Source organism: Sinohyriopsis cumingii, chromosome 14, assembly GCF_028554795.1.
Source record: "Sinohyriopsis cumingii isolate HCF-2022 chromosome 14, ASM2855479v2, whole genome shotgun sequence".
Lineage (NCBI taxonomy): Eukaryota > Metazoa > Mollusca > Bivalvia > Unionida > Unionidae > Sinohyriopsis > Sinohyriopsis cumingii.
Window position 1 is genome coordinate 81,740,830 of NC_142974.1, and position 17,976 is coordinate 81,758,805.

Sequence of the window (17,976 nt, forward strand, 5' to 3'; positions counted from 1 at the left end):
TATTTCTTTGCCTTGAGTGAGACTGTTCTAGATATGTGAGCAATGGTCTTTGTGTATTTCTTTGCCTTGAGTGAGACTGTTCTAGATATGTGAGCAATGGTCTTTGTGTATTTCTTTGCCTTGAGTGAGACTTCTAGATATGTAAGCAGTGGTCTTTGTTCATTTCTTTGCCTTGAGTGAGACTGTTCTAGAGATGTAAGCAATGGTCTTTGTGTATTTCTTTGCCTTGAGTGAGACTGTTCTAGATATGTAAGCAATGGTCTTTGTTCATTTCTTTTCCTTGAGTGAGACTTTCTAGAGATGTAAGCAGTGGTCTCAGGGTATGTCTTTTTACTAACAAAGTGTACTCATGATGAAATCTCACACTACCACTGATGCATGAGGAACTGAGATCAGTAATGGTGGAATAAGCGGGACAGGAACAAGTTTCATATTATTTCCTTTCTAAATTCCTAATTTCACTCTTATGCTGAGATCTCCAAACCCAAAATGTACCCAAGTATATGTAAGAGAACAGTGACATGATGTTTTACAGTATTTGATTTACTTACAGCTGTCCCAGTGACATGATGTTTTGCAGTTTGATTTTAATACAGCTGTCTCATTTACTTGTTGTACAGTATTTGTTTTTATTACAGCTGTCTGTTACATGATGGTTTACATTATTTGATTTTATTGCAGCTGTCTCAATGACATGTTTTACAGTTTGACTTTGTTACAGCTAACCCAGTGACATGATGTTTTACAGTATCTGATTTTATTACAGCTGTCTCAATATTTTATTACAGCTGTCTCAATGACATGTTTTACAGTAGTTGATTTTATTACAGCTGTCTCTATGACATGGTGTTTTACAGTATTTGATTTTATTACAGCTGTCTCAATGACATGATGTTTTACAGTTTTATTTTATTACAGCTGTCTCAATGACATGATGTTTTACAGTATTTTATTTTTTAAAGGTTTGGTAGACTACCTTAGGTTGGGGTGGGGTGCTCCCAGTATTATCTTTAATTATAACAGAAGACCCACCCTGGCTCTTTTTTGTTAGAAATTAAAGTAGTGATAGAGATGCAAAGCTCTGAGCCCCCAGTCAATGATGCTGACAGTTAAAGTACTGAATACACAAAAGGTGGAATTCATATAAACAACAAATTTAATGCCATTCAATAACATATAGTCCTTCCTCAAATGAAATTCAATATTCAAAACCCTATCACTCGTCTTTCACTCGACCAAGTGACAGCCTATTTCATCATCTGACTTAGTGTGATAGATTTTCCTACTGTCCTGTGCTTCTACACATTTGTAGTATTTCTTGACTGGTACCCAGTACCCCTTAGGTCCAACAACCACCTCCTTCACCATTCCAATTCCTCCATTTCCATTTTATCCTTTTCTTGTCTCCCAGAGACTCGGGACCAACTGTACCAGGGTATTTCTCTTCTCTGTCTCCTACAACTCCTCTGGTCCCTAAAAGCTTCCTGTCTGAACACACCCAAGGACATTAGCATATTCCTCTAGCTATCTAGTCTCACACTAAACAACAATCTGTCATCAGATAAGCCATTACCTTCTTTGGTCACGCATTCGTGTTCATTGAAATACCCATACTTTATGGTTTGGTATACATGGTATCAACTGCTTATCATGCAGATATCAATAGATTTCATCACATCGGTATATATAGATTCTCAATCTTATTATACAGAACAATATCACATAATCAGACGTATTTCTGTATATTACACTTCTACAAAGTGTACACAGATTTCCACATATCCATGTGCTGATATATCTTTAGACATTATAATCCTACAAATTATGCAGATAGTCAAATACCCCCATTAACTAATGTTGCACACTGCAACCATTATACAAAGTTATAATTCAATTCAACATTTGCAAATCTAGAATATCACATGAATAAATGCACGAGGTTACTACGAATTAACCAAATAGCGAATTACAATATTAATTCTTTACATAAACATTGCTCATATCTCAAAATATACATGTATATCAAACACTACAAAAGAATCAAACCCTACATGTGGTAATTCTATGTACTAACAATTCTAGTAATGATGTATACATACTGCACATAATTAAAGTACAATTACTTTGCCGCAATAGATTGTGACAATCGAGCAAATGAGTCAATGACCTGTCTGAAGTTCCTTTGTAATTCCCAGAATAACAATGTTTCCCGCCAATTTCGAATGACGTCGGAGTAGCTTATAACTTCCTTATGTAATTCTCGCAAGATGGTTTAGTGACTACTGACATTTAGTTTCAAGACACTAGATTTAAACTTGTGATTCCAATGGTGGCCACGCCTTGCTCAAGTCTGAGTGGATGTCGATTTACCCATGGTCTACATAATTAATAGACATTGCGTCCCCCCCACCGGCAGTCAGTCAAGGGTGGATTTACGACAAGGGTGGATTTACGACCCCCACTTGATGTTCCTTTCATCCCAAACCCTGGCAATTTATGACACTTACCTATGAATCGCATGCAGCCAAATAAGGTGCCAGTAACAAGTTCCTATGGCCATGTTATATACAACTGGCTTCTCACCTATCCTTTTGATGTTGGCTTACACTATCGTAACATAAGCCGGCTGACCAGCTGTGTACACATCGCTTTGACACTCATTGTTCACAAAGCAGACACTCGCAATATTTATGAAGCGAATAATTAGCCTCAGGGTCTAGCATATACATGTTGCAATCTGGCTATTATTCCTTACTTATAACGTGACAGATTTTATTACATCTGTCTCAATGACATGATGTTTAATAGTTTGATTTTATTACAGCTATCTCAATGACATGATGTTTTACAGTTTGATTTTATTACAGCTTTCTCCATGACATGATGTTTTACAGTATTTGATTTTCTTACAGCTGGTTCAATGGCTTGCCAGTTTGAGAACATTTACCAGTGTAGGTACACAAACCTTCAGCCCAGTGCCTCATGGTATCAGAGATCTGGGGATTTCTTCAAATTGCCACCATATGATCACACGTATGGCAATGATACAGGTAATATAAATCCACATATTTCAGTGTCATTAAAGCAAATTTCACATCATTCCACATTTATTAATTTACTGCATGATTATGGTGTCATGTTTTCAGTAATTACTGTGTGGATATCAGCAGTTACATTAATTCAGTTTCTGGGATATCAGAATGGCTTCTTAAGTGGGAAAGTTTTTTTTGGAGACAATGGGAACTTCATGTAATTAGGGGGCTCCCATTCAGAGTAGACATCAGATTTATCATTTCTGAAGAATTTGAAGGCCATTTAGACATAATCTTTGGACTTGCATTTTAAACAATTTATCTAAGAAGTCTTATTTTAGATGGATACATTATTGTATATTTTAGTGTGAAGGCCAGACATCACATTAATGATATTGATCAAGGACTGTTCTCTATATATTTACACAGGAAGTTTAGAATGTCACTTTTCTCCATATATATATATATATATATATATATATATATATATATATATATATATATATATATATATATATATATATACCTTCATCCATCCTATTAAAATAAAAAGTATTCTGTTTTTTCAGTTCTTATTGGAGCTTTAAATTAGAATTTTGCTATGGTATTTTAGGTTTAAATCATTTTACAAGGGAAACACATTGGCTATACCATTGTCCTGACAATTGGCCCATATCTTGTGCTTAGCAATAAATAAATAAAAATGCATTAATATTTACTGAAATTTGATAAGTGTTAGGACTAAATTAGTGTAACCATAGTGTTTATGTAATCTCTGTTAGCTGTGTATGATTTACACCTGGAGAGAGAGAGAGAGAGAGAGATAATTTGATTAGTGTTAGGACTAAATTAGTGTAACCATAGTGTTATGTAATCTATTAGCTATGTATGATTTACATCTGGAGAGTGAGAGAGATAATTTGATTAGTGTTAGGACTAAATTAGTGTAACCATAGTGTTATGTAATCTGTTAGCTATGTATGATTTACATCTGGAGAGAGAGAGAGATAATTTGATTAGTGTTAGGACTAAATTAGTGTAACCATAGTGTTATGTAATCTCTGTTAGCTATGTATGATTTACATCTGGAGAGAGAGAGAGATAATTTGATTAGTGTTAGGACTAAATTAGTGTAACCATAGTGTTATGTAATCTGTTAGCTATGTATGATTTACATCTGGATAGAGAGAGAGATAATTTGATTAGTGTTAGGACTAAATTAGTGTAACCATAGTGTTATGTAATCTCTGTTAGCTATGTATGATTTACATCTGGAGAGAGAGAGAGAGATAATTTGATTAGTGTTAGGACTAAATTAGTGTAACCATAGTGTTATGTAATCTCTGTTAGCTATGTATGATTTACATCTGGAGAGAGAGAGAGAGATAATTTGATTAGTGTTAGGACTAAATTAGTGTAACCATAGTGTTATGTAATCTCTGTTAGCTGTGTATGATTTACATCTGGAGAGAGAGAGAGATAATTTGATTAGTGTTAGGACTAAATTAGTGTAACCATAGTGTTATGTAATCTGTTAGCTATGTATGATTTACACCTGGAGAGAGAGAGATAATTTGATTAGTGTTAGGACAAAATTAGTGTAACCATAGTGTTATGTAATCTGTTAGCTATGTATGATTTACATCTGGAGAGAGAGAGAGATAATTTGATTAGTGTTAGGACTAAATTAGTGTAACCATGGTGTTATGTAATCTGTTAGCTATGTATGATTTGCATCTGAAGAGAGAGGGAGATAATTTGATTAGTGTTAGGACTAAATTAGTGTAACGATAGTGTTATGTAATCTTTGTTAGCTATGTATGATTTACACCTGGAGAGAGAGAGAGAGAGAGAGATAATTTGATTAGTGTTAGGACTAAATTAGTGTAACCATAGTGTTATGTAATCTCTGTTAGCTATGTATGATTTACACCTGGAGAGAGAGAGATAATTTGTAGATCTGCTGGTCACTGAACAGAACATTGCCTGACATCAGCTCTTGTTTTATGGCATCCATTCACTAACAGATGCAATTGCTTGACATGGTTTTTTTGATCTGGCATCTGTCTATTAGCGTATTCATTTGCCTGACATCAGTTCCTGTTGATGTGGCATCCATCCATTAGCTTATTCAATTGCCTGTCATGAGTTATTGTTGATCTGGCAACCATTCATGAGCTGATGCAATTATCTGACATCAGTTCTTGTTAATCTCACATCCATCCATTAGTTTACACATTTGATTGACATCATTATTTGTTGATATGGCATCCTTCCAGTTCATGCAATTGTCTGACATCAGTTCTTGTTGATACGGCATCCTTCCAGTTCATGCAATTGTCTGACATCAGTTCTTGTTGATATGGCATCCTTCCAGTTCATGCAATTGTCTGACATCAGTTCTTGTTGATATGGCATCCTTCCAGTTCATGCAATTGTCTGACATCAGTTCTTGTTGATATGGCATCCTTCCAGTTCATGCAATTGTCTGACATCAGTTCTTGTTGATATGGCATCCTTCCAGTTCATGCAATTGTCTGACATCAGTTCTTGTTGATATGGCATCCTTCCAGTTCATGCAGTTGTCTGACATCAGTTCTTGTTGATATGGCATCCTTCCAGTTCATGCATTTGCCTGACATCAGTTCTTGTTGATATGGCATCCTTCCAGTTCATGCAATTGTCTGACATCAGTTCTTGTTGATATGGCATCCTTCCAGTTCATGCAGTTGTCTGACATCAGTTCTTGTTGATATGGCATCCTTCCAGTTCATACAATTGTCTGACATCAGTTCTTGTTGATATGGCATCCTTCCAGTTCATGCAGTTGTCTGACATCAGTTCTTGTTGATATGGCATCCTTCCAGTTCATGCAATTGTCTGACATCAGTTCTTGTTGATCTGGCATCCTTCCAGTTCATGCAATTGTCTGACATCAGTTCTTGTTGATGTGGCATCCTTCCAGTTCATGCAATTGTCTGACATCAGTTCTTGTTGATATGGCATCCTTCCAGTTCATGCAGTTTTCTGACATCAGTTCTTGTTGATATGGCATCCTTCCAGTTCATGCAATTGTCTGACATCAGTTTTTGTTGATATAGCATCTATCTATCAGCTTATGCAATTGTTTGACAACTGTTCATGATCTTCTGGCATCCATGCATTAACTAATGCCATTTCTTGCCATCAGTTCTCTGACATCATCTATTAGCTAATTGCCTGACATCAGTTTGAAATCATCTGCCATCCATCTATTTGCACAAGCTATCACTTCTTCTCTTAAGCTGCAGGGATGAATGTATTGAAAATGTGCATACACATTCATCACTGGATCTATTTGTTCATAAAGACAAAATGGTTCACCATAAATATGCATCATGGCTGCCAAAGCAGCCCTCTTAAAAATCTTACCAGTGCTTCTTCTCCTGAATGGATGGTCACATTGATACTGAAAGACTTCATACAATGTCAGGTTGTTCCTGAATATAAAAGACGTCAATTTGACACACATTTTAGCCACAATGGTGATCATCTTTAAAATCTTTGTACCAGTTCTTCTAATGGAGGGTTATATGAACATCAGGTATATGCTAAAAGACTTCTTATCATGTCCAGTTGTTCCTAAATGAAAAAGGTTCTGACATTAATTACATCTTGAAAATCTTGCAAGAGATATATTTATGGAGCAACTGGTCATTTGGAGTGAGGTTATCACTAAAAGATGTCTTAAGATATCTGGCTCATCCTAAATATAAATGGTGGTGACCAGACATTCAACATGATAACCGTGTTTGCCACAGCAGCAGATGGCCATTAACCAACATTTAAAACAATCCCACAAAAAGTTACACTTCTTTGTAATATTATATTGTTCCCATCTTTAACCCTTTACCTCATGCAAGCACCTTTGGATGCCTCTACTACATTCACATGGAAGCGCCTTTGGATGCCTATACTCCATTCGATGCAAGCGCCTTTTGATGCCTCTACTCCATTTGCATGGAACCTGCTGTGAACATCAGACATTTGTAGCAAGTTTTCGTAGTGCCACCTTTGGGGAAGACCCCTATTAGATACCTCATTCATTGCTGTGAATGACCATTATGTCAGATCATATGGTCGCTGTTTATGCTCTGGTCAAAATGTGCTATTTAAAGTAACTGGGTCTTACTCTCCACTCTCCAAAATGGAGGTCACAGATTTTGTTTAGTACTTTTCACTATTAGAATCACAACTATGAAAGCTTCAATAACTTAGGTAGAGGCTCTGATATTGATGTGGGTAGCAATTACTTTTTATAAATTATCAAATTCAGATGACTTAGTAATGTAGATGCAGACAAAGAACTTCTAAATTTTGAGTATGAGAAATGGCAGCTACAGTTGGTCACGCAGCTTCACTGACTTGATGGTGAATGAGTTCTCTTAAGATTTTAAAGGACATCAAAAAATTCTTACGTGAAAAATATTTACACAGCTATGATGATCAGACTTTACTCATAAGTTTTTCCATATATAATAGATGTGTACCAAAAATGTAAACTGGTTAAAATAGCAGTTAAACGTAACATACACTACACTGCTTAAAGTTAACAGGCAGGCCTATGTTTATGGAGTTGAGTAGGTAACAGGTGTTCTATTTATAGTGCACTGCACTGAGTAACTTGGCTACATATGTATCAAAATACTAAAAAGCCATACACTCTATGAGGTAAAGGGTTAAATGATGCTAAAGCATGCCTCTAAAATGGATGCCTTGACAGCCATCCTGAAAAACTTGAAAGGAATGCTTCTGCTGAAGGGATGGTAAGAGGCAATCAAAACATTGCTAGCAATATGTAGCTGATTCTGAATGACTTCCAACATGGCACCATAGTGGCCATTGCAAACATTTGGTTATCACTACTCCTCTTGACAGGGTTATCAAAACATAAATAAACACATGAAACATATAATCTGAATGAAATTGGTACCAGTCTGACTACCTACATTCAAACACATTTGTAAAACTGTTTTGCATAGCAGACTTAATTGAACTTGGCATCAAGTCAAAGGTCATTGCTTGCATTTGTATACATTGTTTGGCTTTTATATTCACAATGACTTGTACATAGCAAATGAATTTTATTTAGTTTCATTCCAGTGAACAAGTTTATAGCATCTCTGAAAGTGATTTTAGGATCAAATGTTTTGACTTGTGACTTTAGTTTTAGTGTTCGTCTGAAATGGTCAATATAATTAACAGTACAGATACAGATCTGCTGTTATATTATATGATAACAGATCATGGTCAACAATGACATCATAAAGGGAAAGTGTTGTTTAGTAACATATCTGCAATTGTATAATATGATGACAGATCATGGTCAACAATGACATCTGAAAGGGAACATGTAGTTTAGTAACATATCTGCAATTATATAATATGATGACAGATCATGGTCAACAATGAAATCCTAAAGAGAACATGTAGTTTAGTAACATATCTGCAGTTGTATAATATGATGACAGATCATGGTCAACAATGACAGATCATTGTCAACAATGACATCATGAAAGGAATGTGCAGTTTAGTAACATATCTGCAATTCTATAATATGATGACAGATCATGGTCAACAATTAAATCATAAAAGGAACATGTAGTTTAGTAACATATCTGCAATTCTATAATATGATAACAGATCATTGTCAACAATGACATCATAAAGGGAAAGTGTTGTTTAGTAACATATCTGCAATTGTATAATATGATGACAGATCATGGTCAACAATGACATCAGAAAGGGAACATGTAGTTTAGTAACATATCTGCAATTGTATAATATAATGACAGATCATTGTCACCAATGACATCATAAAGGGAATGTGCAGTTAGTGACATATCTGCAATTATATAATATGATGACAGATCATGGTCAACAATGAAATCATAAAGGGAATGTGTAGTTTAGTAACATATCTGCAGTTGTATAATATGATGACAGATCATGGTCAACAATGACAGATCATGGTCAACAATGACATAATAAAGGGAATTTATAGTTTAGTAACATATCTGCAATTATATAATATGTTGACAGATCAGGATCTGCACTGTTCATTTGTGATTGTAGATATATCTGACAGCACAGACCCTAACCTGCCTTCATATAATGTGGTGACAAATCAGTGTGTACACTGTTCAGCGGGCCTCAAGTCCCTGAGTGGTCTAAAGTGCTAACTGTTCCAGATCACTGCCATCTCACCTATGTCTGCGTGGGTCTCAGGATCAGCTAACATGGGAAGGTGAGAAAGCCTGCCAGTAGCTTCTTGTGGGTTGGTGGTTCTTCCTGGGGTTTTCCCAGGTTCTTCCTCCACCAGTTATACTGGCCACCATGTATAGCCTATATTGTGCTGAAAAATGGCATTAAACCCTACAACAACAACAACAATAACAACAACAGCAACACTGTTCAGCTGCTGTCATAAATCGACCTTTATCTGCCATTGTATAATTTGCTAATATGTCAGGGTATGTACTGTTCATTTAAAATATTAGTGTAGACTAGGCTTCATTGTATAGTGTGATGACAGATCAGAATATGCACTGTTCATATGTAATCATAAATAAAAACAAGCATTTTAGACCCTGTTCTGATATTCATCTGATGGGTCAGGATATACACTGTTCATTTCAAGTCAGGATATACACTGTTCATTTCAAATGACAAAGTAGAACAGCAGGGCACTAATCTGTTATCCTATAAAGTGAAGACAGATCAGGGTATACACTGCTCATTTCAATTGATATATAGAACCAACATTGTAGGCCATGATCTGCCTTAATATAGTTTGGTGACAGATAGAGATATTTACTGTTCATATCAGGTCATAAATGGAAGCAAACACAGTAAACAGTCATGTTCCACTGTATATTGTATTGATGTGTTTGCATCTACACTGCTCACTTAAAATTATAAACATAAGAGAGCACCATTGTATTATTCAAAAACAGATTAGTGTCTGCTATAAAGTTTGAAAATTACAAACAGTAAAAATGGAATTTTCACTGACAATGCCATTATATAATATGATTACAGATCATGGTCTTGCAATGAGATGACACTGATGGTCTTACACTGTGATGGCATGGCATGGCCATACAGGGGGCCCCGAGTGGCTGAGTGGTCTAAAGCGCTCACCGTTCCGGATCACTGCCATCTCACCTCTGTCTGCGTGGGTTCGAATCCAAGGCTCGGATAGTGTGGGTACGTGAGAAAGCCTGCCAGTAGCTTCTCGTGGGTTGGTGGTTCTTCCCTGGGGTTTCCAGGGTTCTTCCTCCACCAGTTATACTGGCCGCCATGTATAGCCTATATTACGCTGAAAATGGCGTTAAACCCTAGAACAACAACAACAACAACATGGCATACAATAAGATATGCCAAATTGTAGTCTTACAGTGTGATGACAGTTCAGGGTTCTATATTGTGATGACAGATGATCCTACAATGTGACAGATCATCATCTTATAATGTGATGAGATTATGGTCTTACAATGTGATGACAGATCATGTTTATATGATGTGATGACAGATCATGGTCTTTTCAGTGTGATGACAGATTATTGTCTTACAATGTGAGGAGATTATGGTCTTGCAGTGTGATGACAGATCATGGTCTTACAATGTGATGACAGGTCATGGTCTCACAATGTGATGACAGATCATGGTCTTACAATTTGGTGATAGTTATTGATCTTATAATGTAATGACAGATCATTGTCTTACTATATGATGACATATCATTGTCTACACTGTTCATTTGAAATGGAACAAATGGCATAGGTACTGGTCTGCGATCATATAATTAGTTAAGAGATCAGAACCATGCATTTTTAGAACTATAAATGGAACAGTGTTTTCTCTTATCTGCTATCATGCTAGGTTATGGTAGATTAGTATCCATGCCATTTCAATTGAAGTGTGCAAATATAGTCTTTTTTTTCTTTCAGGACACTTCATGGTTGCCTACAACTATTCTGACTTGGCGGTGTATTATAATAAAATATCTTTTTTTTTTGGCCGAGACTACCCAAGCAGACTTGAGTATTTAACTGCCATACTGTCTTCACCAAGAGAACACTTCACGACTGAGTCGTGTGTATACTTCTACTACTATCTTAATGGTACAGCTGTAAGACCAAACCCCCTCTCAGCTCAACTCTATGTGTATGTCAATGGTAGCAGTGGAAGAAGGCTGGCATGGTAATTATACTTTTTATTTCAGCATCTGCTTGTTTAATACTATAATTCTAATTATTTATTTCAAGAGGGTAACTTAATAAATTAAATATTCTTCTTTAAAGTGTTCGATAAAACCTTATGGAAATAGTTGTGGTTGTAGGGTTTAACGCCATTTTTCAGTACAAGATACACTATGCATGGTAGCCAGTATAAATGGTGGAAGAAAAACCCGGGAAAACCCCTGAAAAAACCATCAACCAACAACAAGCTACTGGCAAGCTTTCTCACATACCTACATTGGCCAAATCCGAGACTCGAACCCATGCAGACAAAAGTGAGATGGTAGCGATCTGTAATGGTGAGCACTTTAGACCACTCAGCCACTCAAGGCCCCCCCCCCCCCAAGGACTTGGCTCCTGTCTAATCCCCCTCTCTCACATACATATATACATACATACATACATACATACATGCACACACACACATTCATACATTAAGTAAATACTGTTGCATGTATATTGAAAAGTAAAAGTGCAACCTAAATAATAAACAATGAGTAAACAATTTTGTATAAACTTAAGTTACAAATGCATTGGTTGACCTCTGCCAATTAAGTCAGATTCTCTAAATGTTATCTGCAATTGAAAACATAGTCACCAACCATCTTAAGCAGTTATTTTTGAAACACACTTTAATTGTTTAAATTTGTGGTGATGATTATTCTGTTCAGATGAGAACAAATTATCAGCAGCAGAATTCTGTTACCATGGCATGTTTACACAACTTGTCTGCTAGTTGAAAAATATTTAATATCGTATACCATTCAACGCATCAAGCCTAAGTTCCAGCAGCCTCATTTTCCCATCCCTACAGGCAAATTTGAATAGAATATCTGCCAAATTAGAGATAACTTGCCTCGATACAATCATTATTACAGTATGTATACTATGCTTTATAGTATTTTTATGAACTTTCTTCTGTTTTAACATATTTGTAATACAAAAAATTGTTATAGTTTATTTTAAGAACAGAGACTTATGAATATTCTTCCATTTTGCATTATATGTTCAACATAATTATTGTTGTTGCTTGTGAAATGTGAATTTTCTTCCATTAGTTTTAACATATCTGCAATATAAATATTGTTTTAGTTTATTTTAAGAACAATGGCTTCTGAATTTTCTTCCAATTTATTGTTATAATTTTTTCAATATAAATATCATTATAGTTTGTGACTAGTAAATTTTCTTCTTTTTTCACTCATTTTAGTATAAATATTATTATAATTTATTATATGAACACTAACTTGAAAACATATTGTCAATATAAATTGTGTTATAGTTTGTTAACTGTGAATTTCCCTTCCATTTATTATTAGCATATTTTAAGAAAAAATATTTACCAGAGCAGCTAGGTAATATAGCTGTGAGAAATTAGTCAATATTGTGACAATACCTAGTCCATGGAGTTAGCTTATTGAATCCAGCTATAAGTCCCAATGGGCAAGTGTAAGTCTAGTGATAAGTCCCACTGAGCAAGTATAAGTCCAGTGATAAGTCCCATTGGGCAAGTATAAGTCCACAGATAAGTCCCATTGGGCAAGTATAAGTCCAGTGATAAGTCCCATTGGGCAAGTATAAGCCTGGTGATAAGTCCCATTGGGCAATTATAAGTCCAGTGATAAGTTCCACTGGGCAAGTATAAGTCCAGTGATAAGTCCCATTGGGCAAGTCTTAAAAAAATTTTACTCTTACAAAACCAGTTCAATGACCCCATATTTTACTCATTTTAAATTTTAACTCACTAAAATTGAGTGTTGGTTAAGTTATTTTACTCATTTTAATTTTTAACTCACTAAAATTTAGTGTTGGTTAAGTTGATTTAAATTTGAGCAGTCTCAAATTGTCTTTCGTTTTGACAGCAGCTTATCTGAGATTTTTTAAAAAATCAAAATGACAAAAACAAGACATTTTGTATGTACAAGACAAATTATAGTTATCACATTATCTGAGTCATACCTTCAATCCTATCAGAAAATACTGTTGCAAAAAGTTTTGAAAATTGGGGCAGGTTTCAGTGCTGTACCAGTTAAGCATGCACAAGACCCAGGGATGGCACTTTCAACTTGAAGTTAATCACCCATGGATTCAATTTTGAATTTTTAACATTTTCATAAACTATTTGAGTAATTAGAGTGCCCTGGCTTATATTTTGAAATATATGGTTCCCTGGGTGTCATATATGTTTAATTGGAACTGCCCATATCATTTGGTAAGATTCTTTCTTTTAAAGAAACTTTGGCAAAATTGAATTGATGTAGGGAATTGTCTTGTCATTTGGAAAATGATAATGTTTATCTAAACTAGAAACAACCAGATAAGTCTTTTAAAAATGTTACATTCTCACCCACACAGATATAATATGATCACATAAATAGAACTATTAATCACTGATTAAATTTATTACAGTTGTTACAAGTAATAGGTGTGAACATATACACAGAACCATCAATGACTTGTTACAATTATTACATATACACAGAACCATCAATGACTTGTTACAATTATTACATTTACACATAACCATCAATGAATTGTTACAATTATTACATTTACACATAACCATCAATGAATTGTTACAATTATTACATTTATTGCCAAAAATAGGTATGATCATGTAAACAGAACTGTCAATGGCTGGTTGAAGGGCTGGGTACCTCTTAAGCCAGGAAATGCCAACATTATTTTTGAAGCAAAGACTGTAACCACCACTACAATCTGGCCAGGAGTTGTAGCCCTTGATGATGTGTCTGTTATCACTGGACCTTGTCCGGCCTACCCAGATTGTGGCCCAGATACATTCCGATGTACCACAACCAGAGTTTGCATAGCAGTCGACATGCAGTGTGATGGTAGCATTGATTGTGTAGATGGCTCAGACGAGGAAAATTGCATCAGTGAGTTTTCCTTTTGCCTTCCTATCCTTGCTTCACTGTCTCTGCTGGTTTCACTGTTTCTTTCTAGGGAATGAAATGAAATAACTTCAATTGAAATATATTTTTAGGTCTACATACTAATCAAGTACAAATTGTTTGAACAGAATTCTAATTTTTGGATGTGTATGTCTGAATGATCTTTTTTATCTACAGCAAACAATATAACTTTATAGCACAATATCTACATCCCTTTTAAACCTATTTCACTGTATTGCATTAACAGACATTTGCAGTTGTCTTGGGGGTTTAAAACCATTAGTATAATGCAACCCAAATGTTATGCTTCTGGAAATGAAAAGGTTGCTTTCTGGCTGTACATAATTTGTGATAATTATTAATTTCCCATATTGGATAATTCATGATCATTAGTAATTTCACATACTGGATAATTCATGATCATTAGTAATTTCCCATTCTGGATAATTCATGATCATTAGTAATTTTCCATACTGGATATTTCATGATCATTAGAAATTTCCCATACTGTATAATTCATGATCATTAGTAATTTCCCATACTGGATAATTCATGATTAGTAATTTCCCATACTGGATAATTCATGATCATGAGTAATTTCCCATACTGGATAATTCATCATCATTAGTAATTTCCCATACTGTATAATTCATGATCATTAGTAATTTTCCATACTGGATAATTCATGATCATTAGTAATTTCCCATACTGGATAATTCATGATTAGTAATTTCCCATACTGGATAATTAATGATCATGAGTAATTTTCCTTACTGTATAATTCATTTCCATACTGTATAATTCATGATCATTAGTAATTTTCCATACTGGATAATTCATGATCATGAGTAATTTCCCATACTGGATAATTCATGATCATTAGTAATTTCCCATATTGGATAATTCATGATTAGTAATTTCCCATACTGGATAATTCATGATCATGAGTAATTTCCCATACCAGATAATTCATGATCATTAGTAATTTCCCATACTGTATAATTCATGATCATTAGTAATTTTCCATACTGGATAATTCATGATCATTAGTAATTTCCCATACTGGATAATTCATGATTAGTAATTTTCCATACTGGATAATTCATGATCATTAGTAATTTCCCATACTGGATAATTCATGATCATGATTAATTTCCCATTCTGGATAATTCATAATCATGAGTAATTTCCCATACTGGATAATTCATGATCATTAGTAATTTCCCATACTGGATAATTCATGATCATGAGTAATTTCCCATACTGGATAATTCATGATCATTAGTAATTTTCCATACTGGATAATTCATGATCATTAGTAATTTCCATACTGGATAATTCATGAGCATTAGTAATTTTTCATAAGTCACGTGATCAACATTAATCATTGATGACTGCAGTATGATACTGCCAAAAAGTTTGAACTCCTAATATATTTGTTCTGAGCATGGGAAATTACTAGCGATCATAATGCTTGTATGTATGAACTCCGTTCCATTAAATTTATCTTATTTAGTTCAGTCATTTAGGTGCATTACATTCACTTGAACTTGTATGGATTGCATTCACATAAATTCATAATGTTTATAAATATAATTAGGCCAGTAATTGATTACAATTCTAAATCTGATTAACCAGCTTTGGAAGGATTGTGATTTTATTGTAATGTATTTGAGTTTGAGACAAGAGACACATCAAAGACTGAACATTATGGCTTTGTACTGTTCACTATAAGGAAGGACATTCTGTGTAAAACATACACATTTTTATGGCTTAAACAAATGGGAGGAATTAGTTGCAGTACTGTTGCATTAAAAATTATGACTAAAACCAGGCAAAGTCCGGAATAAACAGGTTTTATGGTGTTATTGTAAATCATACAAATGGACAAGAATTTGCAACACAATCAAACTAAGATCATGATACATTTCTATTAATTCTACAGGCAAACCAGACTATCAAGTCAAGCTAATCAACGGGGATGGTTCCTATGGCAGTATTGCCATCTTCTACCAGGGTCTATGGAGGCCAGTTTGTATGTCAAAATACAGATTGATGGAAGGCAACAGCACCATTGTTCAACTAGCGTGCAAAAAAATTGGCTACACGTAAGGATTGTTGTTTTTTTTGTCAGGATTAATAATGTTTACTATCATTGATTTTTATCTGAAAAAAAAAAAAGCAAAGTACAATATCAGTGCATATTTCCAATATTTAAAACTGAAAAGATCTCAGATCCTAAAAATGATGTAATTCATTGGTGCTACTACTACAGTAATGTTAATTAGTTGTCAATAATAATGATACAGATGATAATTATTTTTAGTGGACGATTCCAAGGTGCATTTGCCAACTCGTGGCACCAGTCTGTACAGTATGCCATGGAAGTATCTTGTAGCTATAAAGATGTAGACATTTCCAGCTGTCATATGACCCTTACCAAGACTGAAGAAAGTACCAGCTCTTGTTACTACTACCAGGCTGCCTTTTGTAGTAATGATGGTAAGAAACACTTAGAAATGATCTGTAATTGTCACATTGCCTGACTTATCATATCATTATTTTAGGTTTTGCTTTTACAGTTTTAACTGATAGATTACAATTCCAAATGTAACATGAATTTAACTGAGACCTGAGAAAATACCAGCTCTTGTTACTACTACCTAGATACCTTTTGTAGTACTGATGGTAAGAAACATATGCAAGAAGGTGCATAATTGATGAATATAATAGAATCTATGTTGGGGTTTCAGCTAAGACAAGGAAATCCCAGTCAAGTGGTTAGATTATTTGTCACCCATTGAGGCTCTGCCTTCGGGAGAGACAAATAATGAAACCCCATGACTGGGATTTCATTTTCTTGGTACAAAGACTGAAATGGATCATTTTTCTCACCCATTTTGTTTCCAATTAAATTAAAATAAGCCTCCAATTTTGCAATTTAGTTAGCTGGATTACAAGCACAGTATTCATCTGGTGTTATTATTGTTTCTCACTCTATATAAAGGTCTTCAGGTTTATTGTACTCTTTATGAAAATCTGAAACATTATGTAAGTAGAATCTAGCTTTAAGCCACCCTTGGAAAAGGAAACAAAAACAAGAACAAAAGTTATGATAAATGTTATGTTTTGGACAGTGAGTGTCTCAAGCCATGAACTATTGTTTTTCAAAATACTCTGCTTTAAGATGAACATGTTAATTGGGGCAATGGGGTGACCTTTCGACCCTAAGAACCCAAGTTCTATGCATGAGAGAATAAAAGCATAAAAACTATTTAATATTATTTCTGTATTGTCACATGTAATCAATGGCTGTCATATGAAATTAACAATAAGTAATTAATATTTTTTATGGAGTTAAATATGAACTTTCTTCAGTTTAAATTTGGAAAACATTCTATGGTGTGCAATGGTATGATACTGTGCAGTACAATAGGACTAATGAAGTGTGTAGTGAGTGAGAGAATTTCTCATTCATGACTTTATTAGAAATTTGTATTTTCTGTCCTGGAAATACGTCTAGTGTTGCTATCACTAGTACAGTGATACTCTACATTTAAAGAGTATCAAAAAGTCACAAAAACACATCAGTGAAATAAGCCGGTTTATGAAAATAAAAGAAAATGCCCAGAGAGAAAACAATAATTTCAAACAAACCCAGAATATAGGGGTAAACCCTACAGCCAGTCAAGCTACAGTGTAAAACACTGTACCGTACAATGTCACAAATAGCTAGAAAGGGTATTCATA

The 17,976-nt window shown here is 34.6% G+C and overlaps 1 protein-coding gene across 1 annotated transcript in view; it reads left to right on the forward strand.

The window, feature by feature from the left end:
• LOC149784233 (MAM and LDL-receptor class A domain-containing protein 1-like) overlaps positions 1-17,976 on the forward strand; it is a 262,408-nt gene that overhangs the window by 199,887 nt on the left and 44,545 nt on the right. The window contains exons 46-50 of the mRNA XM_089932965.1: positions 2,913-3,050; positions 11,024-11,276; positions 13,922-14,211; positions 16,172-16,334; positions 16,553-16,728. Coding sequence (XP_089789091.1) covers positions 2,913-3,050; positions 11,024-11,276; positions 13,922-14,211; positions 16,172-16,334; positions 16,553-16,728 — 1,020 coding nt within the window. The remainder of the gene's footprint in view (positions 1-2,912; positions 3,051-11,023; positions 11,277-13,921; positions 14,212-16,171; positions 16,335-16,552; positions 16,729-17,976) is intronic.